General features: G+C 40.9%; 1 protein-coding gene across 2 annotated transcripts in view; it reads left to right on the forward strand.

The window, feature by feature from the left end:
* Window positions 1-22168, forward strand: part of PEX14 (peroxisomal biogenesis factor 14) — a 147705-nt gene that overhangs the window by 104420 nt on the left and 21117 nt on the right. For both annotated transcript variants that reach the window (XM_036925207.2, XM_057499704.1), the window contains exon 4: window positions 18578-18706. In XM_036925207.2, coding sequence (XP_036781102.2) covers window positions 18578-18706 — 129 coding nt within the window. The remainder of the gene's footprint in view (window positions 1-18577; window positions 18707-22168) is intronic.

The following is a 22168-nucleotide window of genomic DNA, read 5'->3' on the forward strand; positions in this document are numbered from 1 at the left end:
AGGCAAAACTAATCATCAGAATCATAGTGTTAATCTTGGGGAAAGTATACATGGGAAGGACTGCCTTAGAGAGTACTGGGAAATGTTCTGGATCTCAGTGTGAGTGGTGGTTACAGAGTACGTGCATATGTGCAGATATTTCAAGCTGTATACTTAAGATTAGCTATGTATATTATTTCAATTTTAAAAAGTAGGGCTCATCCTTATGACTACAGAGTTAGGATTTAGAACTTTTAAATCATATTAAGAGGGAAGAAAACATGATCAGCTCAGCAAAGGTCAGGATAGGAAAAAAAACCTATAAAAGTAGAGGTAGTGAATACAGTAAATATTCACAGGATTTTCAAAATCCCCTGTTAAAAGACAGATTCCACACTCAGTACAACCTGAGAAAAAAACAAAGGCCAGTTTTATGGTATTTACAAGAGACACACCTAAAACCAAACAACATAGGAAAATTGAAAGCAAGGAATGGGCAAGATGTAGCAAGCAGGTGCAAACCAAAAGGAGCAGAATTGGCAATATTAATATTAGGCAGATTAGAAATTCCAGACTAGGAAACACTAAAAAGAATGGTCAATTTATAAAAGTTCATACCACATAGAAGACATAATAATCATGAAACTTAATGCACTTAAAAATATTCTTTCAAAGTCTAGTAATCAGGAGCTATTAGAAATACAAGAAGAATTTAAAAAGTTATAGTTGAAGACATTAATATACTTCAGGATTTAGTATATCAACAGGCAAAAGAAAAGACTGAAATAAATGGATATCACAATTGATAAACTTGTTTGATAAATTGAATTTTGTACAAGTAAAACAGAGACTGTTCAATTTTTCGCTACCTTTGGTGCATCTAGAAAAAGTTAATGTAAGTTGACCATAAAGAAAAATCTCAGAGTCCAAAGGCAGATCCCATATAGCACCCCATTTCTTTATGCATTAGGCAATAAAACTAAAATTTACAGTAAGAAGCCCTGTAAGAAAAATTTGGCCACTCGCAAAATTTAAACACTCTTTTACAGAATTCCTTTTATCTACTTTGTTTGGATTTTTCTAATGTTCTTCTAACTTCTTGAGTTGTGTACTTAATTTATTTTCTTTCTTACTTGTATTTATAATAATTAGGAAAAAATGGTGAATAGCACTGTCTGATACTCCCTCAAAGTAAATTCCTGAAATGAGGAAGTATTTAATCACAGGGAATGATCTTTTTAAGACTACGGATACCTAGCAATAGTTTTCCAAATAGTCATACCAGTTTCTTTACCAGAGCCTGAGATTACCTGTCTTAATATACTTAATGTGTCTGGTCACTAAAAAAGAATGAAAGAGCAACAAGACCACTTTCTCAGTTGTTTTAATTTGCATTTATTTGATTAATAACACAGCTGAGCTTTCAAAATATGTTCATTTTTCCTCAGAAATGTTTATTCAATCCCTTATTTTCTACTGGGATATTAGTACTTACTGATTTTTACATGCCCTTTATACATTAAGAATATTCTTTGTCATGTTTGCATTATATAAAATAAACATTTTCCCCATTGTTCCTTGCCTTTTATGTTTCTTAATAAAGTGATTATTTTCACATAATTGAATCTGTCAATCTTCTGATATTTCCTCTGTCCTCTATTGTTTTTATGAAAGATTTCTTCCTTACAATTATTAAATAATAATAATTACAGTAACTACAACAGCAACAACTGACATTTATTGAGGGCTGATTATGTGTCAGGCAATGAGCTAAGTGCCCTTATTTAGTCACAAAAACCCTATGAAGTAGGTATTTTTTATTATCTTCTTGCACTGGAGAAAGAAGGTATGGAGAGAGGTTCAATAGTTTGTTCACGAACACCAAACCAGTAATAAGTTAAATATTCACTCACATTTTATTCAGTTTTTATGGTTTATGTTTTTATATTTAATCCTGAAATTAATGAAGTGATATGATATGAAACTCCTTTCAAACATAATTTTTTCCAAAACTGTCCCCCAAATAAATAATTTCCCCTATTTGTCACACTTTCTTTATTATATGTTAAATTTTGGCATATAACAAGGTATCTTTTGGGGACATCTATTGTATTGTTTTTATTGATCTGCACTCTTACACATGTGCCAGACTGTTTCATGATTGCTTTATTTTTATTAGGCTTAATACATACTAGAAGAAGGCTCACATCACCCTTCTCTTTCAAAAGCATTCTGCGTTAGATTTCTGGCTTTCTGTAATGGCTAAGTATCTTTCATTAGAATAACATTCCCACCAATAATAAATATAAATTCTGGACAAAATATTTTAAAAGCATTGAAGGCACAGGAACGCAACCAGAAACAAGCAGAAATTGGAGTGGGTTTGATTCTTGAGTGAAGGAACCACTCTGGGTGACAGCCAGTTATATATGGCTTAAGTCATCCCCCAGTTCATCATGGTCATTAGCTAATAGAACTCAGACAGGAAGCTACCATTATATTGGTTTGAAGAATTTGGGGATGGATTTCAAGTATGCCACAGTGGCCAGAACTTGAGGATGGAAATTCCAGGAAGGAGAGGTCCTGAATGACCTGAGACACAAAATGAAGTTGCCCAATGTATGGTCAATTACAGTCCCCAAAATTAAGATGAATGAAAGATGAAAGAAGTGTTTGAAAAATATTGGCTGAAATTTTTCCAGTTTTCATACACACACACACACACAAACACATACACACACACACCAACCAGGAAGCATGGCCAACCCAAGCAGGATAAACACAAAGAAAATTACATCTAGGTATATTGTCGCGAAATGGCTTGGTGCTAAAGATAAACAGAAACAATAATCAGAATGATGGCTGACTTGTAGTCAGAGCCCTGTAGCCCACTAGACAATGGAATTACAGCTTCAAAATGTGGGCAGAAAAAACTGTCAACCTAGGATTCTATACACAGTGAAAATATCCATCAAACATGAAGAAGAAAAAAGGGTATTTTTAGATAAAAGCTGAGAGGAGTTGTCACCAGCAGACATGCATTGTAATAAATTATCAGTGGAAGAGCTTGACACTGAAGAGAAAATAATACCAGAAATTAGGAAATAATAATAGAATATTAAACAAATAGTAATAATAAGGAAATTTGGATCCTCAGGAGTGAAGAGCATGGGTTATGTTAAATATGTGAGTAAATATAAAACACTGTTTATTTTTATTCTTAAAGTTTTTGAAAGTTGTCTAAAGCGATAATAACAAGATACTATTGGATTTGTAACACACATATACACATATATGTTATGAACATTAGAACAGTAACAAAGGACAAAGGGGTGCAAATGAAATTCTTAATAAAATGTACTAATACATACAATATGGCACAAGTAATAATATGTATCATATTAAGGTTCTTAATATGTAAAATGGTGTAATGTTCAGAATAGACTAATAAGGATACATATTGAAATCCCTAAAGGAACCAGTGTAAAAAAATACAAAGAAGTGTACCTGTATATATAGTAGAGGAGACAGAATGAACTACCAGACACTCCTTATTAATCTCACTTGTACATTCCTGTGTGTTTATGCAAGATAAGCATTGAAACTTTTGAGAAAGTTTAGAATAATTAGGGTTTTATTGGAAATGTGTCAAATCTTCATTTTAATTTGAGAAGGCTATTCCATTTACTTCAGTATCTTTATTTCTCTTTTCAGGGTCTCCCTTATAAAGTTCTAACATGCTTTAAGTTCATTCATAGTAATTTTATATTTCTTGTGGTTACTGTGAAAGGAATTTTTGTTTTATGTTTTAATTCATATTGCTGGTGCATAGGTGTGCTGAAGTTTTAAAAATACATATTTAAACTCACTAAACTTTCTTGTGATTAAATTGATTTTTGAAGATAATCATTTTGTCTATAATTGATTATTTCATGACCTTCTTTCCAGTTCTTAGACATTTTAATTTTGTGTCTTGCCTTATTGCATGGGATGGAACTTCAAAAATAATGTTAAATGTTAATGATGACAGTGGTAATGAATTTTATGGTAACTTTATAAGGAAGAAAAAAGGGGATTGTAGAGAGAAAGTATTACAGTTATTAAAAATATGCAGTCTGTTGAACACCAGTATGCTTTATTCACATTTATTCACACACTGAACAAATATTCAGTGAGTATCCACTATGAGTTATCAGTGTTTTAGGTTTTGGGGATACAGCAGGGAATAAGACAGACAGTAAAAGTTCAACAATATTAGAATCCTTAGAGAACCATACAAAAGAAAGATTACAAAGCAATCTATGTTTGACAACTAGAGGAATACTGTATAGCTAGTACTGCTATAGAAAAGTGCTTCTGGTTGTGCTGGTCAGAGAACGGTCTGGTGGTGGAAGAGATAACCCAGAACCCCTGAGATCCGGGTAAGGCTGGAAGAAAGCTACTGCAGTGGGTGGGACTTGAGGGGCAGAAGACTGGAGAGGGCAAGGCAGGTCGGGCTGAAGAGCAAACCCGCTTGCCTTGGTATATGTGTGGTAACAGCTTGCTCTCTTGTCTTGGAGCTCCTTGGAGGTTCTGAGGAGAGGTTTCAGGGGCAAAGAGGGGATCGAGATGGTGGGGCCCTAGGTTTCCTCCCTGCTGCAGTGGGTGCTCTCAAAACCTGAGCAGCATTACTTTTATCTGTTTGTGTATTGGGTTTCCATGTATTTATTCTTTTAACACAGTTTTGTTGAACACCTACCAGGTGCCAGTAGAATCTAAACACTATACTAGGTACTGGGAATATAGCAGTGAGTAAAGTACAACCAAATCCCTGCTTTTATGGTGGAGTGGAAGGGAAACAGCAAGAAGTAGAATAAAATGTCAACATAATGTAAGTAGAGTAAGAGCAAGAGAGTGCTTGGGAGGTTGCAGTTTTATGTGGAGTGGTCCGGAAAGGCCCCACTAAGGTGACATTTCAGCAAAAATGTGAAGAAAATGAGGAAGCAAGCCATGCATATTTCGGGGGCGAAAGAGTACCAGGAAAAGGGAACCACCTGTGCAGAAGCTGAAGAGAGAGCATGTTTGGCAAATTCTAGGAACAGAAAGACTAGTGTGTAGGACAAGGTAGGTCATAGAGCTGAGGTCATAGCACTGACAGGAAGTGAGGGTGTATAGGGCAGTATTGAGCCACGTGAAAACTTTGGTTTTACTTTTAGTAAAATCATCTGAGGGTGTTAAATGAGGATTATATTATCTGACTGAAGCTTTAACTGAATCACCATGGCTGCTGCATTAAGAACAGACAGTTGGAGAGCAAAGATGGGACCTGGGAGGCTGGTGGTGAGAAGTCCTCAGTCAGACCCCTGAATATCATTTGGAAGTAAATCCAACAGAATATCCTGATTTATTGGATCTAGAGTCTGAAGGAGAAGCCGACATGAAGGATAACTCCAAGGATTTTGGCCTGTGACTGGAAGGATGGAGCTGCTATTAACTAGGAGTGGAACACTCTGGTGGGGCAAGATTGAGAGCTCATTGGTAGATGTGTGGTTTGAGATCTCTACTAGATGTCTAAGTAGAGCTATCAGGTGGGCAAATAAATTAATATGTATGAATGGAGTAAAGAGGAGAGGTCTGAGCTACAGATAGAAATTTAGCAGTGTTAACTACTTGATTTTGATGGTTGTACTGTGGTTATGAGCATGAACTCCCCCCCTTTTCATATCAGGAAATGAATATTGAAATAGGGAAAAGGAGACATCATGTCTACAACTTAAAATCTCCAACAATTCAGGGGAAATAATTATTTAGATAGATTGTCAGAAAATAATGAAGCTGTGGTGATACATTTCACATTTGAAGAATCTAGGTGCAAATACATGAGAATTTGTACTATTCTCACACCTTTTCTGTAAGTCTGAAGTTATTTCACAATGGAACACTTTTTAAAACCAAAAGAAAATACAGACATTCAGATACACTGAGTTCATTACCAGCACACCTGCACCGAAAGGAACATGGGGTTTTCAAGCAGAAAGAAAATGATCCTGCATGAAAACACAAAACACAGGAAGAAACGAAGAGCAAGGGAAAGGGCAAATAGAAATGAGTATTGGCTGTATAAAATAATGTCTTTCTTGTGGGGTTTAAAATACATGTATTATTAAGATGTATGACAGTAACAAAAAGTGGAAAGATGGAGTAAGTGTTAGGATTGTTGGAGAAGTGGTAAAAGTTCTCATTTATATGAAAATATAATGAGTCAAGGATGTATTGCAATGTCTAGGGCATTGGTTCTCAAATGTTTTAGTCTTAGGATCCCTTTCAGAAACTCTTTAAAAACTGAGGAACCCCATTAGGCAAACACCACAGTCATTACCATTGCAGACAAGATCCACCGATGGGTGTGAAAATTAGAGGCTGAAAGTTTGAAGAGAAATAGCAAAGTATCTCCTCTAAGCTGTTTAATAACTACAAAAGGAAGTTAGTAACCTTGCAGTGGAGAAACCTATCAAAAAACTACCTCAACTACTACAAGCTAATAGAGGGAAAACCAAATTAAAAAGTAGGCAAGAAGAGAGAAAAGAGGGCATTAAACAGATCAGAAGGAAAATAAATGGTAAAATGAAATATATAAACCCCCAAATTTCAGTATTTACATTATGTAATGTAAATATGACTCTATTAAAAGCAAAGTTTGTTAAGATTAGAGTAAAAAAACACACACTAAACCCCACTCAGTGCTGCTTATATCAAACACACCTTTAATGAAAAGACACAGGATTAGAAGTAAAATGACAGAAAAAGATATAATGCACACATTAATTAAAAGAAACCTGGTACTAACATCAGACAAGGAAGACTTAAAAGTTGAATGAGAAATAAAGAAATTTCAGAAGGGTCAACTGCCAGGAAGGTTTAACATTTCTAAGTATGGATATATGTAATAACATAGCTTCAGTATACATACAACAAAAATGGACAGGACTAAGGAGAACTAGACAAATCTATCAAAATGGAAAGTTTTAAAACATCTTCCTCAATTATTGGTAATACAGACAGATAGTTCAAGATTCTAATAACACAGCTAAAGTGTACCATCTTTTTATATTTGTATACACACATGTATATGTATATATTTGCATATGACACTACCTAATAAAGACAGAAATGTACAAAAAGATGTTCAACCTCGCTAGTCATCAGAGAAGTGCCAATTAAAATTAGAATGAGCTGTCACTTAACAGCCTCCAGAATGGCTAAACCCTGAGAGCGTTGGTGTTGGATGTGGAACAGCTGGAAGTCTGTGCACTGCTGGTGTGCATGTAAGTCCGTGTAGCCGCTTTGGAAACTGTTGACAGTGTCTGTAACGCTGATAGTATGCATACCTCGTATGATCCAGCAGTTCCCCTCTGAAATACATGGATAAGAATGTTGATAGCCGCACTATTCATAGATTGTCCAAAGCTGAAAACAGATAAACTGCGGTTCATTCTTACCCTATGTAAGAACACTATACAGCACCAGAGCGGACGAGCCATGGCTCCGTGCAGCAGCACGGCTGCATAATGTTGAGTGGAAGAAGCCTTTTATAAGAGGATGCTTTCTGTATTATTCCATTTATATAAAGTTCTAAAATAAGCAAACTTAATCTAAGGTGTTAGAAGGTAAGTGGTGACTGGGAGGAGACATGGAGACTGTCTTGGAGGCTGTTACTCTTTTTTATTTAGGTGATAGTTGCACGGATATTTTCACTGAGTAAAAATGTATTAAGCTGTACACTGAAAATTTGCATGCTTTTCGATATGTATATTGAATGCCAACAGAGGTTTATTTAAAACTACAATGAGCCCGTTTTTTTACCTTTCAGAATGACAGATAAGCAGCTTGATGGCATCATGTAGGCAAGGTTGTGGGAAACAGACCTGCACGCTGGTGGGGATAGACGTGCACACTGGTGGGGATGGAGGTGGACGCACCCTCTAAGGAGGCGATGTCAGTATGTATCAAAATTAAGACCACACATATCTGAGCCTACTTCATGGGACATGTACAAATGGCACATGCAAGAACTTATATTGGGGCTTTGTTTGTAATGGTGACTGTTCGGTAGGGGCCCCCATAAGTAAATATGGTAGATCCATATAATGGGATACCTTATAGCCATTAAATCGAATGTGAGAACTCTATAGATACTAGTATGGAATGCCCACTAAGATACATTAATTAAAAATAGCAAGGTGTAGAGGAGTGTTTATACCATGCTATTGTGTATATAAAAAATATATATACAGACACACACACACATTATGTATTATATGTATAGAGAAAAGCAACCTTCATGTATTTTCTCCAGAAAGTATGTGGGAAACTCGTAGCATTGGTTGCTCTGGAAGATGAACTGAGTGGCCAGGTGGCAGGAGTGGCAAGAGAGACTTTTCACTGTATACCCTCTTGTTTCTTTAGAATACAGAATTGTACTATGGGAATATGTGTATTAAATATTAATTTTTAAAACAATTGTTAGCAATCCCTTAGGTGTTATGCAGGAGACTGGTGTGTTGCCTTTCAGTAAGTCCAGTATTGCCATGTTTTCCCTCACATTAGAACAGATCTGTGGTTCAACACCAGGTGACCAGCTTGATTTTGCATATGGATGTCAAGATGTGTGTTGGGGGAGTGGAAATACCTGTGGCCAGTGCTGAGTGTGCATGGGTGTGTGGGAGTGAGTTGATGAGCAGACAATTCAGACCTCCCGTCTCCTGCTCATTGAAAGATGCAACAGCCCTTGAATGAAATGGTAGGCCTCTCCCCACTGTTTGTAGTGTCATTTTCCTTCTCTCTTTCTGAACATGTATAACTTGAATTCAGATTAAGTTAAAAATGATGCAACTCTACTGCTTTTTGTTCTTTTTTTAAATGTAATTGAGATCATGCTATAAATATAACATCTGCTTTTTATGTCTTAATGTATCAAAAGCATTTTCCCATGTCATCAGAACTTGTTCATATGAATGTGAACGTTTGGATAATATTATATTACTGAAATATGTCACAGTTTGCCTAATCATTCCTCTTTGGACATCTACATTGTTTAAATTTTTTGCTGCTATTAAAAATACAGTGATGAAACATCTTTATACTACATTATTTTGTTATTTATTAGCAGTAAAATTAGAGTCAAAGAGGTTGACCATTCTTAAATACTCTTGAGACAGTGTGCCAAAGTGCCTTCCAGAAGTTCCTCAGTTTGCACTTTTACAGCACCCTTGATAGTTTTGAGTATTCACATACAAAAAAGTAATTTTTAATTTAAAAAACTCTAATAACTTTACCAACGCATCTGAATGACATGCCAAAAGTCAGGGAGGAATACAGTGTTGCCTTCCAACTTGAGCAAAGGTTTAGAACCTTTTCCCTTGCATCGTGTGGCGTAGGGGGAAGAGCTTGGCCCCGAACCTGACTGACTGTATTCCTGCCCTGCTCCCCGCCCACATGCACCGGGGCCTTCAACAGGCTGTTTACTACCCATGCGCCTCAGCTTCCTCATCTGTAAATTGGGAGAACAAAGCTCCTGCTTCCTGGAGGCATTGCTGCCACTTTTGGCAGCGTGGGTGTATACACTTCATAGGCCACGGGCTGCCACAGACGCAGTGACATGGAGCCCTGGAGTGTGCACCTTGGCAGTCCCCACAGGGCTGGTGTTGGGATTCAAAGAGTTAAAACCATAAAAAGCTCCTCAAACATTCTTTAACTCTTGGATTTAATACATTTTGGCTGTTATTTCTGGGTGGAGAGTGGAAATATGAGTGATTTAAAATTTTTCTCTATGCTTTATTTTACATATATTCTGCAGTTGACATGCTATTTTTATAAATAGAGATCATACATATATTTAGATCTTATATAATATTACATGTATTACATTGTAGGTAGAAGATAGACAAAACACCTTTCCAACATAAGAAATTTGGGGGAAGAGGTCGTCTTAGGGAGGCTGCCATTCAACAGGTAGGGAAGAGGAGGTCTTGGCTCCCTCACATTACATGGCAAAACAAGCACTCGAATATTTATGGCTTTGCTTGAGTGCTAAATATTTGTCTCTGTGCTCGGTCATGTTGACTGTGGTAACCAATACCAGATTCATTTGAGCTACACAAATAGTTGGTGACAAAATAATTTATGTACTGTATTGACCTATTAGGACAAAGCATGTTTTAATATGCTAATGTCAGATTAATATGAAGGCTTAAAAATCTGATAGCTGTGTGGTAATGTAAAACTTTAGGAAGTAAGTTGAATGCCAAATAATGAGGCTTTTGATAGTATATTTAAGATCCAAGAGGTAAAAGGAAACCCCAAACCCTGACCATTCAGCAGTCAGCTGAATGATTGAAGAGTGTGCCTTGATTCACTGAACTCTGTGGCAGGGTTTTCTTTAAGGAACAACAATCCCCTTGATTTGTGTCCGACAGTAGAGTTGTTTCCCATATCAGGCTGTTTCACGTAACATGTGAACGGCGTTTGGCTGTCCCTGCCATCCCAAAGCAAATGTTTGTTTTGTTGCAGCGATGGAAACATTTCCATTCGTGAAGCAAATATTTCACGCTGAATGAAGCATTTGGACAGTCAGGATGTGTCAAAATAGAAGACGCCTGCCTTTTAAAAGCTCATTTAAAAAAAAAGCCACCTTGTACTTGGCTGCTGTGGTTACAGCCACAATGGGTTAAGCAAGAAATTCGAAATCGTGGATGTCGCTCTGATATCAGCTCCTGAGCATGTCTCTGTACCTTCTTCGGTCTTGTTTTTTCTCTTCCAGAAAATGGGGATAATCATTCCAAGTCATTTTGTTCAGGAGCAAGGGTTATTTTTTACCTCCAAACATTTTCTTTATTCTTAATAATTAATTGATCATTTTAAATTGGAATAATTCACATGGTTCATAAGCATGTACAGTGGAAATTCTGCACCTGGTCTCTGTTCCCAGCTACCAGCCCCCTCTCCATCTGTAAGTAGAGTTGACCATTGATTGTCTGTATTTTATGAATGAACACACAACTGAAATAGATGTGTTTATGTGTATATACATATGTATATATTTTTCAACTGTGGAGGTCCCATGTGCCCTTCGCCTTGTTTTTTCCCGTGCTCCATATGTTCTTTCTGTTTTGTCTTTTTTGGGGACGATGGATTCTGAGAGCTTGCTTATTTAGAGTACTGACCCCTCTGACAGCAGAGGGGAGGAGGCGTGTCAGGCTGCTCAGGTCTGCGCCCCGCCCCCTGGCGTGATAAAGGGAGCACCACGTTGGTTCCGCTCCGGGAGCTCTCCGTGCGCCATGGATGAGTGCCCCTCTCCATGTCCTTTTTCTTGATCTGTAAAAGAGAAGGAAAAGAAGTGAACAAGAACAGGAGAGAGACCAGCCGAACTCCAACTTTTCTTCCAGATCTGAATTTCTTTGGTTGTCAAAGGTGAATTTGTTGTACTTAAATAAGCTTCCTGCCTCTTTTCAAACAGGCACAATAGTCAAGTATAGTTAAAAGGGTTCATTAATTTGACTTTTGCACTTCTGCAAAAACATAGCTTTGGCTTACTGGCCTTTGGCATTCAAGTAACAGCGATCCCTGGTTAGGATGCCCCTGGGTCTTTAAAGAACACAGTTCCTTCCCTAGGTCTCGTTCACTGCACTGTTAGAAGGGCTGATTTCTCAGCCTTTTTCCAAGGACCTGCAGGGTTAGACACTGCTGACCATGATAGCCAGCAGCAGTATTTGCATGCTATTAATCCTTTGGAGTTGATGATCAAATAAGAAAATCAACTCTTCTTTGTTTTTGTTTACAATTTAGCAAAGGGATTAAAAGGGGGAAAAATTCTTTACACTATAGATCTAAAAATAGACATCATGGGTGCTGATTGGAAACCCTCCCAGTCTTTCATATGAGAGATCTCAATTTGTGTTACACAGAGGGGCAGCTCACTTCTGTCTTGTTCACCAGTTATACTACTCCCCAGAGAAGCTCAATAAATTTTATAGGGAAGTTTCCTCCTTATGCGGAAGGAGCTAAGCTCAATGACTGGTGTGGCTGAAATAATTTAGGGCTCCAAGGGATTATGTCTGCCTGTGGAATAATGAATCTGAAGTAAAGGTACAAAAACTTTTGCTCTTGGTTGATTTGGCTGTGTCATTGGGTACCACTTGGCACTGGATCCTAGGACCCCAGCCTGTTTGGAATTAAACTGCTCCCCAACCTGCATCCAGTTTTCTGCTAAAATGGTCCTTCTCACACTTCACTGGTAGAGACTGGAGCTTGCCTGGTGATGTTCTGCTGTTTTACCACTAATGCTTTGAAACCTCCAAACTTGGACTTGGCTGAGTTTTTACACCTCTCTTCTGCCTCCCTGAGAGGCAGAAGTCCTATTGCACTGACATGAGGCAAGCAAACTGCCTTCTCTTTTCAACTTACAGTGGAAGAAGCCTACCAGGTTCCTCCATCTTTAGCTAATGTTGCAGTACATTTTGTACCAGCTTTTTACTCAGTGATTTATACTAGGAGACGTGGCTGGGTGATACCCAGTGTCCTTTTGTCTTTGTGTTTATTTTTCTTGCACATTTAATATATTTAAAGGACATATTGTCTTTATGGTTCACTGGGATAATAAGGGATTGGTGCAAGTTTTAATGAGAGGTCCCTGGCTCCCTGTGTTGAGATGAGAATGATATTCTCGGTGAGATATCTGTCTTTCTTTCTTTCCTTCAATGGCAGGAGGCAGTGTTTTGCTGCTTTTTTGAAATAGCATTGCTACCTAACGATTTTTAGAAGGATACTGAGAGGACATTCAGTTTCAGGGCATCAGCAGCAACTTTTTCTCCCGTTGTTTGAACTTTCCTCATTTAAGGAGAGGGAACATCTCATCTTGAATTTACATATTGATATCAGGATGGTGGGAACAAACCCCACCATCAGATCAATTTTTATAAAAACTTTCATTCACGGTAATGAATGATACTTGGAACTGGTTTTCTCAAAAACTGTTTCTCTCCTTGGGAACAGCTAATCAGTTGAGGAGAAAGCATTTGGCTTATTTGCTTAATATTTTAACCAAGTGAATTAGGTTGGGGGACTGGGGGAGGGGATAAGAAAGTGGGTGGGGGAGACCCCATAAACAAGGTGATATATAATATTTTTTTTGTTCTCCTTTTAAATAAATACCGATCAGCTTTATGTTCAGAGACAATAGGAGCCGTTGGCTTAAATTTGCAGTTTACTGTATTTATGGCTGTAATATCAAGGTGCTGCCGTCGTAATTTCATGCCCCAATGAGAAGAGCAAGGTCGAAGCAAATGCTTCCATCGGCATCTGCTAACACACTAACTCATAAACAAGGCCCGGCTGGATCAGGTGGCACGGAATAATACAGGCTAATGAAATACAGCACAGCTTTCCATTACTGTTAGTTTTTACAGTGTCGTCATTACGTGTAATTTATGTTTAAAAAATTCAATTTTATACAAGGCACTGGGAAATAGGGGTCTGCAGGTCATCCAACGACTTTTAGAGGCTCTGAGAGTCCTTATTGTACTCTACTGTTCCAACAAAATGTTAATAAAATAAAATAAAAATACTTTTTCCCTTTCCCCTCCCCTAACCTTTTCTGAGAGAGTTGATTTTTCTTTTAATTTGGGGAATATTTTTAGCCGACTGTCTTCTCTGCCTCATCTCCTCTCAGAGTGTGCACGGTAGATAACTAGTTGTGTTCTGAGAGAGGTGACCCCCGCTCAGTCTCCGTGAGTCCCCAGTGAATCACCTGTAAATAGAGGCACTGTGCTGGGGGAGGAAGGCGGCCCGAGTCGCCTGGAACTGCTGCCCTTTGCTGCCAACCCTCTGGGCCCGTTCCTCAATCCCAGTCAGACTCCACATTTTTATTAAAAAACTCAGGCTGGGCTGGACGGTGCTATCGGGTATTTGTTACCTTGCTTATTTCCACACTGCTCCTAACCCTGCTGACCTGGTGGTTGTTTGACCTGAAGGATGCAGAGAACACTGCTGTCTGCTGTCATCTGTCTTTCTGCTGCACCTGCAGAGGGCCAGGCCTGTGGCAGTGCCCCGCAGTCACTGGGGACAGTGTTGAAGTTACTTTTTCTGAGAAGCTCTTGCACAGTTGGTCCAAAAGAAAAGGTCCCTTCCTGGTGCCCAGTTTTGTCTGAGTTCGTGGGAAAGGCTCCGCAGCTGGTAGGCTGCAGCTCACAGAGCAGTGGGTTTGGTTTGTTTGCATTTTAACAGAAACCTTTAGAAAAAGAAAACAAATTTGTTTATCTTCTCGGGGATAAAAATAAGCAGGTACGGCAGTCCCGAAGCCACTTTCTGCAGCTGCTGCAGCAGTGACATGGGGTGTAGTTAATCAATAGAATGTAGCTCACTTGTTCTGCTCTAAAAGAATCCCACCCTGGAGAAAGTGTTGGAAAATAAACCTTTGGCCTGGCTTCTATATAAAGAGAATTGGTTTTGGAAGTTGATTACAGGGAACCGAGAAAGCCAGAGGCCCGCCTGAGTCCACGCTGGGGTCTTCATAGGCACAGCTGGAGCTGGGAGCTCTGGGTTGGCCAACCAGGCAGCTGTAGTCCTGAAGGAGACACAACACTCACTGCCTCTCCGAGGCAGGCGTCCTGCTCCTGTTCACTGTGAACCGGTGCCCTCGTCCCTCTTCCTGCTCTTGGCTGAGGCTGGGGAGTGGATGGAGTAACCGAAGAGGACTTTCTGAGTTTAGCTCCCTGTGAATACTATCTTTTCCTTGTCAGTTCACAGGCTGGGGGCGGGGTTGGTAGCTCTTGGCATTGTCTCGTGGCAGAGGTGAAGTGACTGAGAGCGCGTCCAAGTGGAAAGTGGTAGTGATTCAGACAATGCAAACTGACAGCCAAGTAAAAAAAAATCTTTGGTTTCTTAAAATTGGCTAGTTCTTCCAAAGGCAGCAGCTAAAGGAAGATTTGAGGCAGATGGGGAGGGCAGGAGGCTTGCTTGCCACAGGACGGTGACACCCTCTGCCCCCATCTCTGCTCCACTCAGCCCTTGCTTGGTTCCTCTGCGGTTAGATTATTCTTTGCAGATAGCAATCAACTGGAAGGAAGTGTGTGTGTGTCTAATTTGCATGAGATTATTTAAAACAAAAAAAAAAGGTCTGCATTAGTCAGGGTGATGGTAAACAACGCAAAGAGATGCCTTTTTATAATATAGCCTGTGCTTCAGCTTTCAGAGCCAAATATAATCCACTTACAATTGGCGGTTTCCTTTATTACTCCTTTAACCTTTTGGATTCTGCAAGGTCTCAATCTCAGCTCTCCACTGTTTGTCGTGGTGCAGTGGGTGGGAACTTAGATGTCTTACATGTGGGGCCTGTGGCTGTCAGTACCTCATCCCTGAAGGCAGGGTCACTTCAGCACTGGGAGCCGATGACTGGGGATATCACTGTTGTGTTCTGAGAAAGGTGACCCACTCCCCGCCAGTCTCCGTGAGTCTCCAGGTGAATCACCTGGTTTGTAAATAGAGTCCTGAACCTGGCTGATCTTCCCTAAGTTGGGAACACTCCAGAAGAGAGGTCACTAGGGGAAGATTAGGTACCAGTCTGTGAGAGGCCTTTGGATTTACTGGGGGTTAGAATATTAGACTGAAATGGGACACTCCACCCTTACCACCCAGGTGTTGTTCAGAGTCCTCCAGGTGTCATTTGCAGATAGGCTCCGGCACTGTGTTCCTGTGCAGCTTTGGCAAAGCCCCGCTGGGCTCTTACCTATGGCTGGGGTGGCAGGGTGGGGATGGGGAAGTCAGTTTAGTCCCTCTCTAAACCTCTTTAACAAGATTGAAGACTTAAGACATAATTTTGGCATCTGCCATTTGATGTAATTCTGTACCGTGGTGGGGAGTAGCCGTGCCGGAGGTGGAGAGCTGTGGGCTATTACCCCGGCAGCACTGTACCCTAACTAGTATGATTTGAGGCATGTTCTTCACTCTCCTCGGGCCTCAGGTTTTTTAATCTGTTAAATGAAGGCAATGGCTAAGATAATAGTATTTTTATAATATAGAAATTATATTATTAATTGGGATCATTAAAATGCTTATTTTTTCAAAAGAAGAAAAATGATTCATTTTATGTAACTAAATCAAAATCCTGAGTCTCTGGATAACTAGGGATATCAGAATTCCAGCCAATGCAAATTTAGAGCATCAAATGATAAGGTCTCTGAAAAACAAGAGCTTGAAAGGAAGTGCTGATGCCCTTTAAACCACAGCTTTACCAGTGGGCTCGGCTGCAATAATGCGAGGAACATGTTTTATTAGGAAAATAGGTTTCGTAAAAGCTCAGGGCCAGAGGGCAGAACAGCGGGCAGGGAGTCCTGTCCCTTTAACCAGCACCAGCTCTCAGGGCCCCAGCACAGCCTGTGACTCACTGTATATTTCCCCAGCGTTAAACATTATCGTACTTGTTTATATTTGAAAGAGCCAAAGGGGAAAATGAGAATGCAACTGAATGCTCCTTTTGGGAAAATTATCCTCATTTGCAGCCAGCGGCTGACAAGGCACACGAACCACCGGGTCTGTGAAATCCATGGTGCACCAGTGACCATTGGCTCGGGCTGATGTCGCATGTGCGGCTGTCTCCTCCAGCGGCTGATTAGGGGCTGGTCAGAGCAGGGTCTTTCCTATTAGAACTCTGAAGGGGTTCCCCTTCCCATGTGGCGGGAGTGACCAGCAGTGTCCCAGGCTGGAGCCCGAGAGGCACCCACTCAGGGGAGACGAGTTCTCTGCTTTAGCCTGGCTCGTCCGCCCATCCTACCCCTTTCTTCTTCTCGGGACATGAAATGACGGTAGAGCAATCCTTTTGCAGCAAGCAGCTGGGGCGTTTGGGAGGCGCAAAGAGGAACTTGTCCCCGTGCACTCCACATACTTGGGTCTAGCTTTGGTATTTGAGGCTGTGCAGCACCAGTGGAGGACCCTCTTTGTGCCCTGGCAGCCTTTCCATCTGCCTGTCAATCTGTTGAAAGCGTGGTACACTCAGGGCTAGCCCAGCAGCATTCCGACTTCACGGGGTGTGGCCCTGCCCACCACTGGCTGACTCTACTGTGAGCCCAGGGGGAGCCAGGAAGAGCTGTAGTCTAAATGGGGACAGACCTGAACTGCTCAGTGCACAGTGGAGCAAAAAGGGTCTAGGACCACTTAGACCAGCTCAGACATTCTCCTCTGACTGCCTGCGGGAGGGCAGGAAAAGTTTGAAAGCTGCCTGCAGCCAACTCACATGCCAATATGGTGTAGGGCAGCACTGTGCTTTAGAGCATTAATGTCTCCATCTATTAGCCCCTTGGCACAGAGCACCAGGCACTGTGCTTTGAAAGATGCTGATCCTCAGAACCTCCTGTACTTCAATCTACCCCCAGGGGCAAATATACCATGCTGTGGGCTTCTAATGGAGAGCTGCTGACCAGATGTGGAAGAGCTCTCGGCTCTAGTTTAAAAGCTCTGGCTTTCGGCTGGCCTGGATAGTGGGATTCCCGGAACAGCACCGGCCAGCCGCAGTGCTCTGTTGCAGACTAGCACTGACCTCCCGCCTGCTTTTCCCGTTCTCAGTGGCAGGAGCCCTTCTGTGCGCACAGGCACTTCCCGCCTGAGCTGGCCCTGTGGGAAAGTGTTTCTCACACCTGTGTGCCACACTTCATTCCTATTCTTTGGGTGGGTGGTGCACTCGGCCTTTTCCCACAGAGCCAGTGTGGCCCATCTGCCTCACCACTGAAAATATTTCAGCTGTGTGTGCCCACTGGAAATGTGGTCTTCATGGGTTTCCACTTGCCTTTGATTCTTCCACGGGCAAATCCTCTCCACACGGCATAGCTGCTGCAGACGGCACCCTGTTCTTTCCTCACGTGCCAAGTGCAGTGCGGTTTAGAGTGTCAGGAGGATTTAAAAAAAGGGGGGGAAAGAAAAACTAGCCAAAGGCAGTATAAGCAGCCTACGATAGGCTAGAGTAATAATCATCAGAAAGTTTGGGCCTGGCCTTGTTTTGATCTGTTTTCTTGTTTTATTTTCTTCTTTACATTCTGTATCCCATTCATACTAATCACAGTCAGTCCTGATTTTTCTTTTTATTTCTGCATTTGTCATAAAATAAAGCAAATTATTCCCGTCTTCAGAAACGATCTAGACTAATTAGTCGTCTCACCCAATAATTAGTTTTTTGTTTCCCTGTCTGTTTTCATGCATTATTGTTAGTTTTTTCCCCTCTTTTTTTAACACCATTACAGATTAAAATGAGCCACATTTGCAGTTGATGGTATCTGTTTTCGGGGGAAGAATGGAGAATTGCTGTACGGAGCGACTTCAGAAGCAGCAATAAACTCAAGGATAAATTAAGGAAATTGAATGAGCCACATTTGGAAGCAGTGTTGAGGCTAATATTCTGTCGCTTAAGGTTAAATTGCAACTGAGAGAGGTTCCGGAGAATCTGAAATCGGGGAGGCAACTTACCAGAATGCTAGGCATTCTGTGGCTCTGAGGCGCCTTCTCAATGAAGATTTCATTGGAGCCATGGACAGTGGCACAAGGTACTCACCTGCAGTTATGTCCTCTTTCCCTCCAGGGCTGACAGATGAAGAGGTTGACTTGGCTTTCCAGCAGTCTGGCACGGCTGCCGATGAGCCTTCGTCCTTGGGGCCAGCCACACAGGTGGTTCCTGTCCAGCCCCCTCATCTCATTTCTCAGCCGTACAGTAAGTCACCACTCAAACCTACTTTAACCTTAATTGGGATTCAGGACTGGCCAAGGAGCAAGCTTCATGTCTCCCAGGCCCAGCCGGCCAGGAGAAAGTGGGAGAAGTTGATGGCTCTAGGGTACTTTAAAAGAATGTGACATACCCAGGTCCTCCCCTAGACAAACCTTTAAGTGTGTGACAAAGGTTTAAGAGGAGACAAGATCAGAATAAATGAGGTTATTGTGTTGTTTTGAGTATTTTGGTTATAAACAAGAATCTGAAAGTATTGTTGGTTCTTTTTCCCTTCTATCAGTGCTTTTGCGTGGCACTGTTTCACTAATAAGAACACGAACACCTGACTCATGAGTGCATTCCTGTTCGCTCACTGAAATCACTTATCTCCTAATTGTATTTTTTAAAGTTATTATGAGTAGATTTAGGTTGGCCTCCCCCTGCTTTCTTGCTTGCTTCCCTTCTTCCCTTGTCCTGACTATACCATGTGTGTGTATGTAGTGACAGTCATATTTATGTAGAGAGTTTCAGATTAAATGTAAAGGTCCTTTTTGAATGTAGCTTTTAATTACATGAGAACACGACCCATGAGAGATTTTTGTTATTTTTAAAAGAAGGCTATTTTAGGATTAAAGGTTCTTCAAACTAGTAATAAATGTACACCTCCAAAGTACAGCCAGAACCCTTTCTTGATAAAAGAAAGTCACTGATAAAAAGTCTAAAACAGTTAAAATCAACTCCAAAGTGATGGAAAATAGCTCAGTTTTGTGGCTGTAATATAACTGAGCCTTGGATCTATTGCCTTTCAAAATGCCTTTTCTATAATTGCCTTCATTTTAATTGTCTGTCTCAAAAGTTTTGTTTTTTTAAAACATGATTTAGATATCAGAGGTTGAAAGGTGATTTAAAAGCCAGACTTGTTTTGACCCCCACCACGAGGTCTGGGGCTACTTCCTGGTTCCTGCTCTGCTGTCGTGCTCATCAGTGGAGCCACAGCTGGGGAGGTACCGTCGTTGTATGGATGGTGTGGGGGGCCAGGCAGTGGGTTACACACTGCCTTGCGTGGCACGGCTCTCATTTAGAGATCTCTCTTCTGCTTTCTGGGTAAGGCTGAATGGGATGGGTGAGGCCGCGGAGCGTGCACTCAGATTTGTCTCATCTGGAGTCACCTTATCTAACAAACCACTGGCGCTGGGTGATCTCTAAGCCCAGAGAAACAGTGCTCAGTGCTCAGCCTTGTCTTGGGGCTATTGAGACAGTGGCAGCCACTTGACACCTTGGGCCTTATTCCTTCCTGACCAGCATTCTTTCTGATCCATTGTGTTGCTTTGGGTCACTAAGCGTACTGTCTGTGTTTCTTTTTAATCAAAGGCTAGGTCTCCACACTTTTTCTTTACTTGTGTCCCTAGGCCCAGCTGTTTAATGGCATTTGTTGAGGACGGACAGTGGCGGCTGGGGTGCAGAATTTTCTAAGATGTGCATCTGTTCAATTCCAGCTGTTTCCTCCTTGGCTTAATACCAGACAGGTCTCTCAGCTACTTGGAAACTTCTTGCTCAAAACAAACTGTTCTGGTTGGTCGCAGAGTTGGCCTAATTAGTCCTGTGTTTGCCTACTTTCAGTAGGCACAAAGAGTTAAACTGCTAGTCTTTCTGAAAGAGGCAAAAGAATGGAGTGGGGAGGGGCAGTGCAGTCATTTAAATCATTTTCCTGCCCAGATCTCTCTGAGAAAAAGCATTACAGTTTAGGTGTTTAGGTAGGAGTATTTTTAAGAGTCTCCCAGCCCTAAAAATAAAATACATCTTCTTAGAGACAGACTCCTTCCTGCTTTGACACTGGTATAAAAACAGTGGTGATGGCAGTTTTAAATACCTGAAGTTTTCTGTTGTCCCCACTGTGCCTCATTCTTCTCGTACCGTTACGCTGCTCCTCTCCGCTCCGGGGTGACTCTACCTCCTCACTCCTGTACTTTTGCCAAGAGGTGTCAAAACTGCTCCAAAAAAAAAAAAACCAAAAAAAAAAAAACTTGATTTTGATTAATATAGAGAAACAAGACTTTGCCTGACTGATAATAAAACTGATAAATGACATTTGAATTACTTGTAGCGGTAATTTATTACATAAAATATCTTTTATTTGACATGCGATTAGTTGCTGGAAGCATCACTCAATCTGACTAGTTTAAACATGCTCTAAAATGAACCCCAGTAAAAAACCAGGGCTGTCTGCTGCTGGCGTTATGAAATATACTAATCCGGGAGTGAGGAAAAAACCTGACTTTAAATATTTAAATGATTAATTGGGTTTATATATATTTTTTTACCTTTCTAACCCCCTTAATTACAAGCAAACTCAGGGGAGTTTCTGAACTAGGTGTGCAATCTGCATGCTTATCACTTAGGCATTGTCTGCGTCCTGGAGGGATTTATGGCTCTGTTCACGTGTGTTCCTGCCTTTTTACATCTAGAGCCCTTTCCTTCCCATGTCTTGGCATTTTAAGGAGATTGTGTCTCTGAGCCTAAGCCTAGAAAATGAGATGCTCTGGGCTTGGCCCCAGGTGTTCTCTTCTCTGGGAAGGGCAGCCTTTCCGAGGCCGTTCCAGGGAGCCCGGTTCTCCCAGATTGCTCCCCCTGGACTTGCCGCCGTTCTGCCCGGTGGCAGATGTCACTTGGTGCCTCTTTTGATCTCTGCTCCTTGGTGAACGTGGTTGATCTTGCTCTGTGAGTGAATGTCTGTGTCAGCAGAAAGAACCTGGAGACCTTCTAGTATGGTCCCAGTTCAGTCCACCACTGTTTATTAAGCACCTACTGTATGCTCAGCATGGTATAGTGAGAGATTCAAAATATGATCTTTAAGAATCGTACAAGCTCTCTGGAAGACATAAGATAAACTCTTAAGAAAAGGATAATAATATAAGACATTATGATTTAATGCCAAAATTAATTACATAGACAAGAAATTCCATAAGAATACAGAAAAGAGAAAAATTCATGTGGGCTAGAGAAGTCAGAGAGCTTTGTGGAAGTGGCAGGAGGTTGACGCCGAGAGGAAGCTGGTTGTCACCTGGTGTGAGAATAAACCAGTGTTGTCAGAGCTTAAAAGAAAGTTGAGTAGAGCTCAGGAAAAGTCAGGCTGGGATTTGAGAGGGAATCTGACATTTTCTGTTTCTCGTTGTGCTTTCTTTTGTTCATCTTTGGATCAGGAGTCAGTATGTGTGTATGTTCACAGTGCCTAGCCTAGTACTGAATATAAAGTTCTGGAAAATGCTTGATTGATTTATTCTAAGCCGATTTTTCTGCTTTCCTCCCAGAGAAACAAGAAGCAAGGTAGCTTCAAGGTGAAGGCAGGGCCTGTGTGAATTTTGTGGGGTAATGATTTTTTTCTAAGGCTTAAATATTTGCTCTCACTGTCTTTAGTAGGAAATTTAGGTCTTTCAGTTGCCTCTTCTTAAAATAGGATGTAAATGTCTG

Source organism: Manis pentadactyla, chromosome 4, assembly GCF_030020395.1.
Source record: "Manis pentadactyla isolate mManPen7 chromosome 4, mManPen7.hap1, whole genome shotgun sequence".
Taxonomy (NCBI): Eukaryota; Metazoa; Chordata; class Mammalia; order Pholidota; family Manidae; genus Manis; species Manis pentadactyla.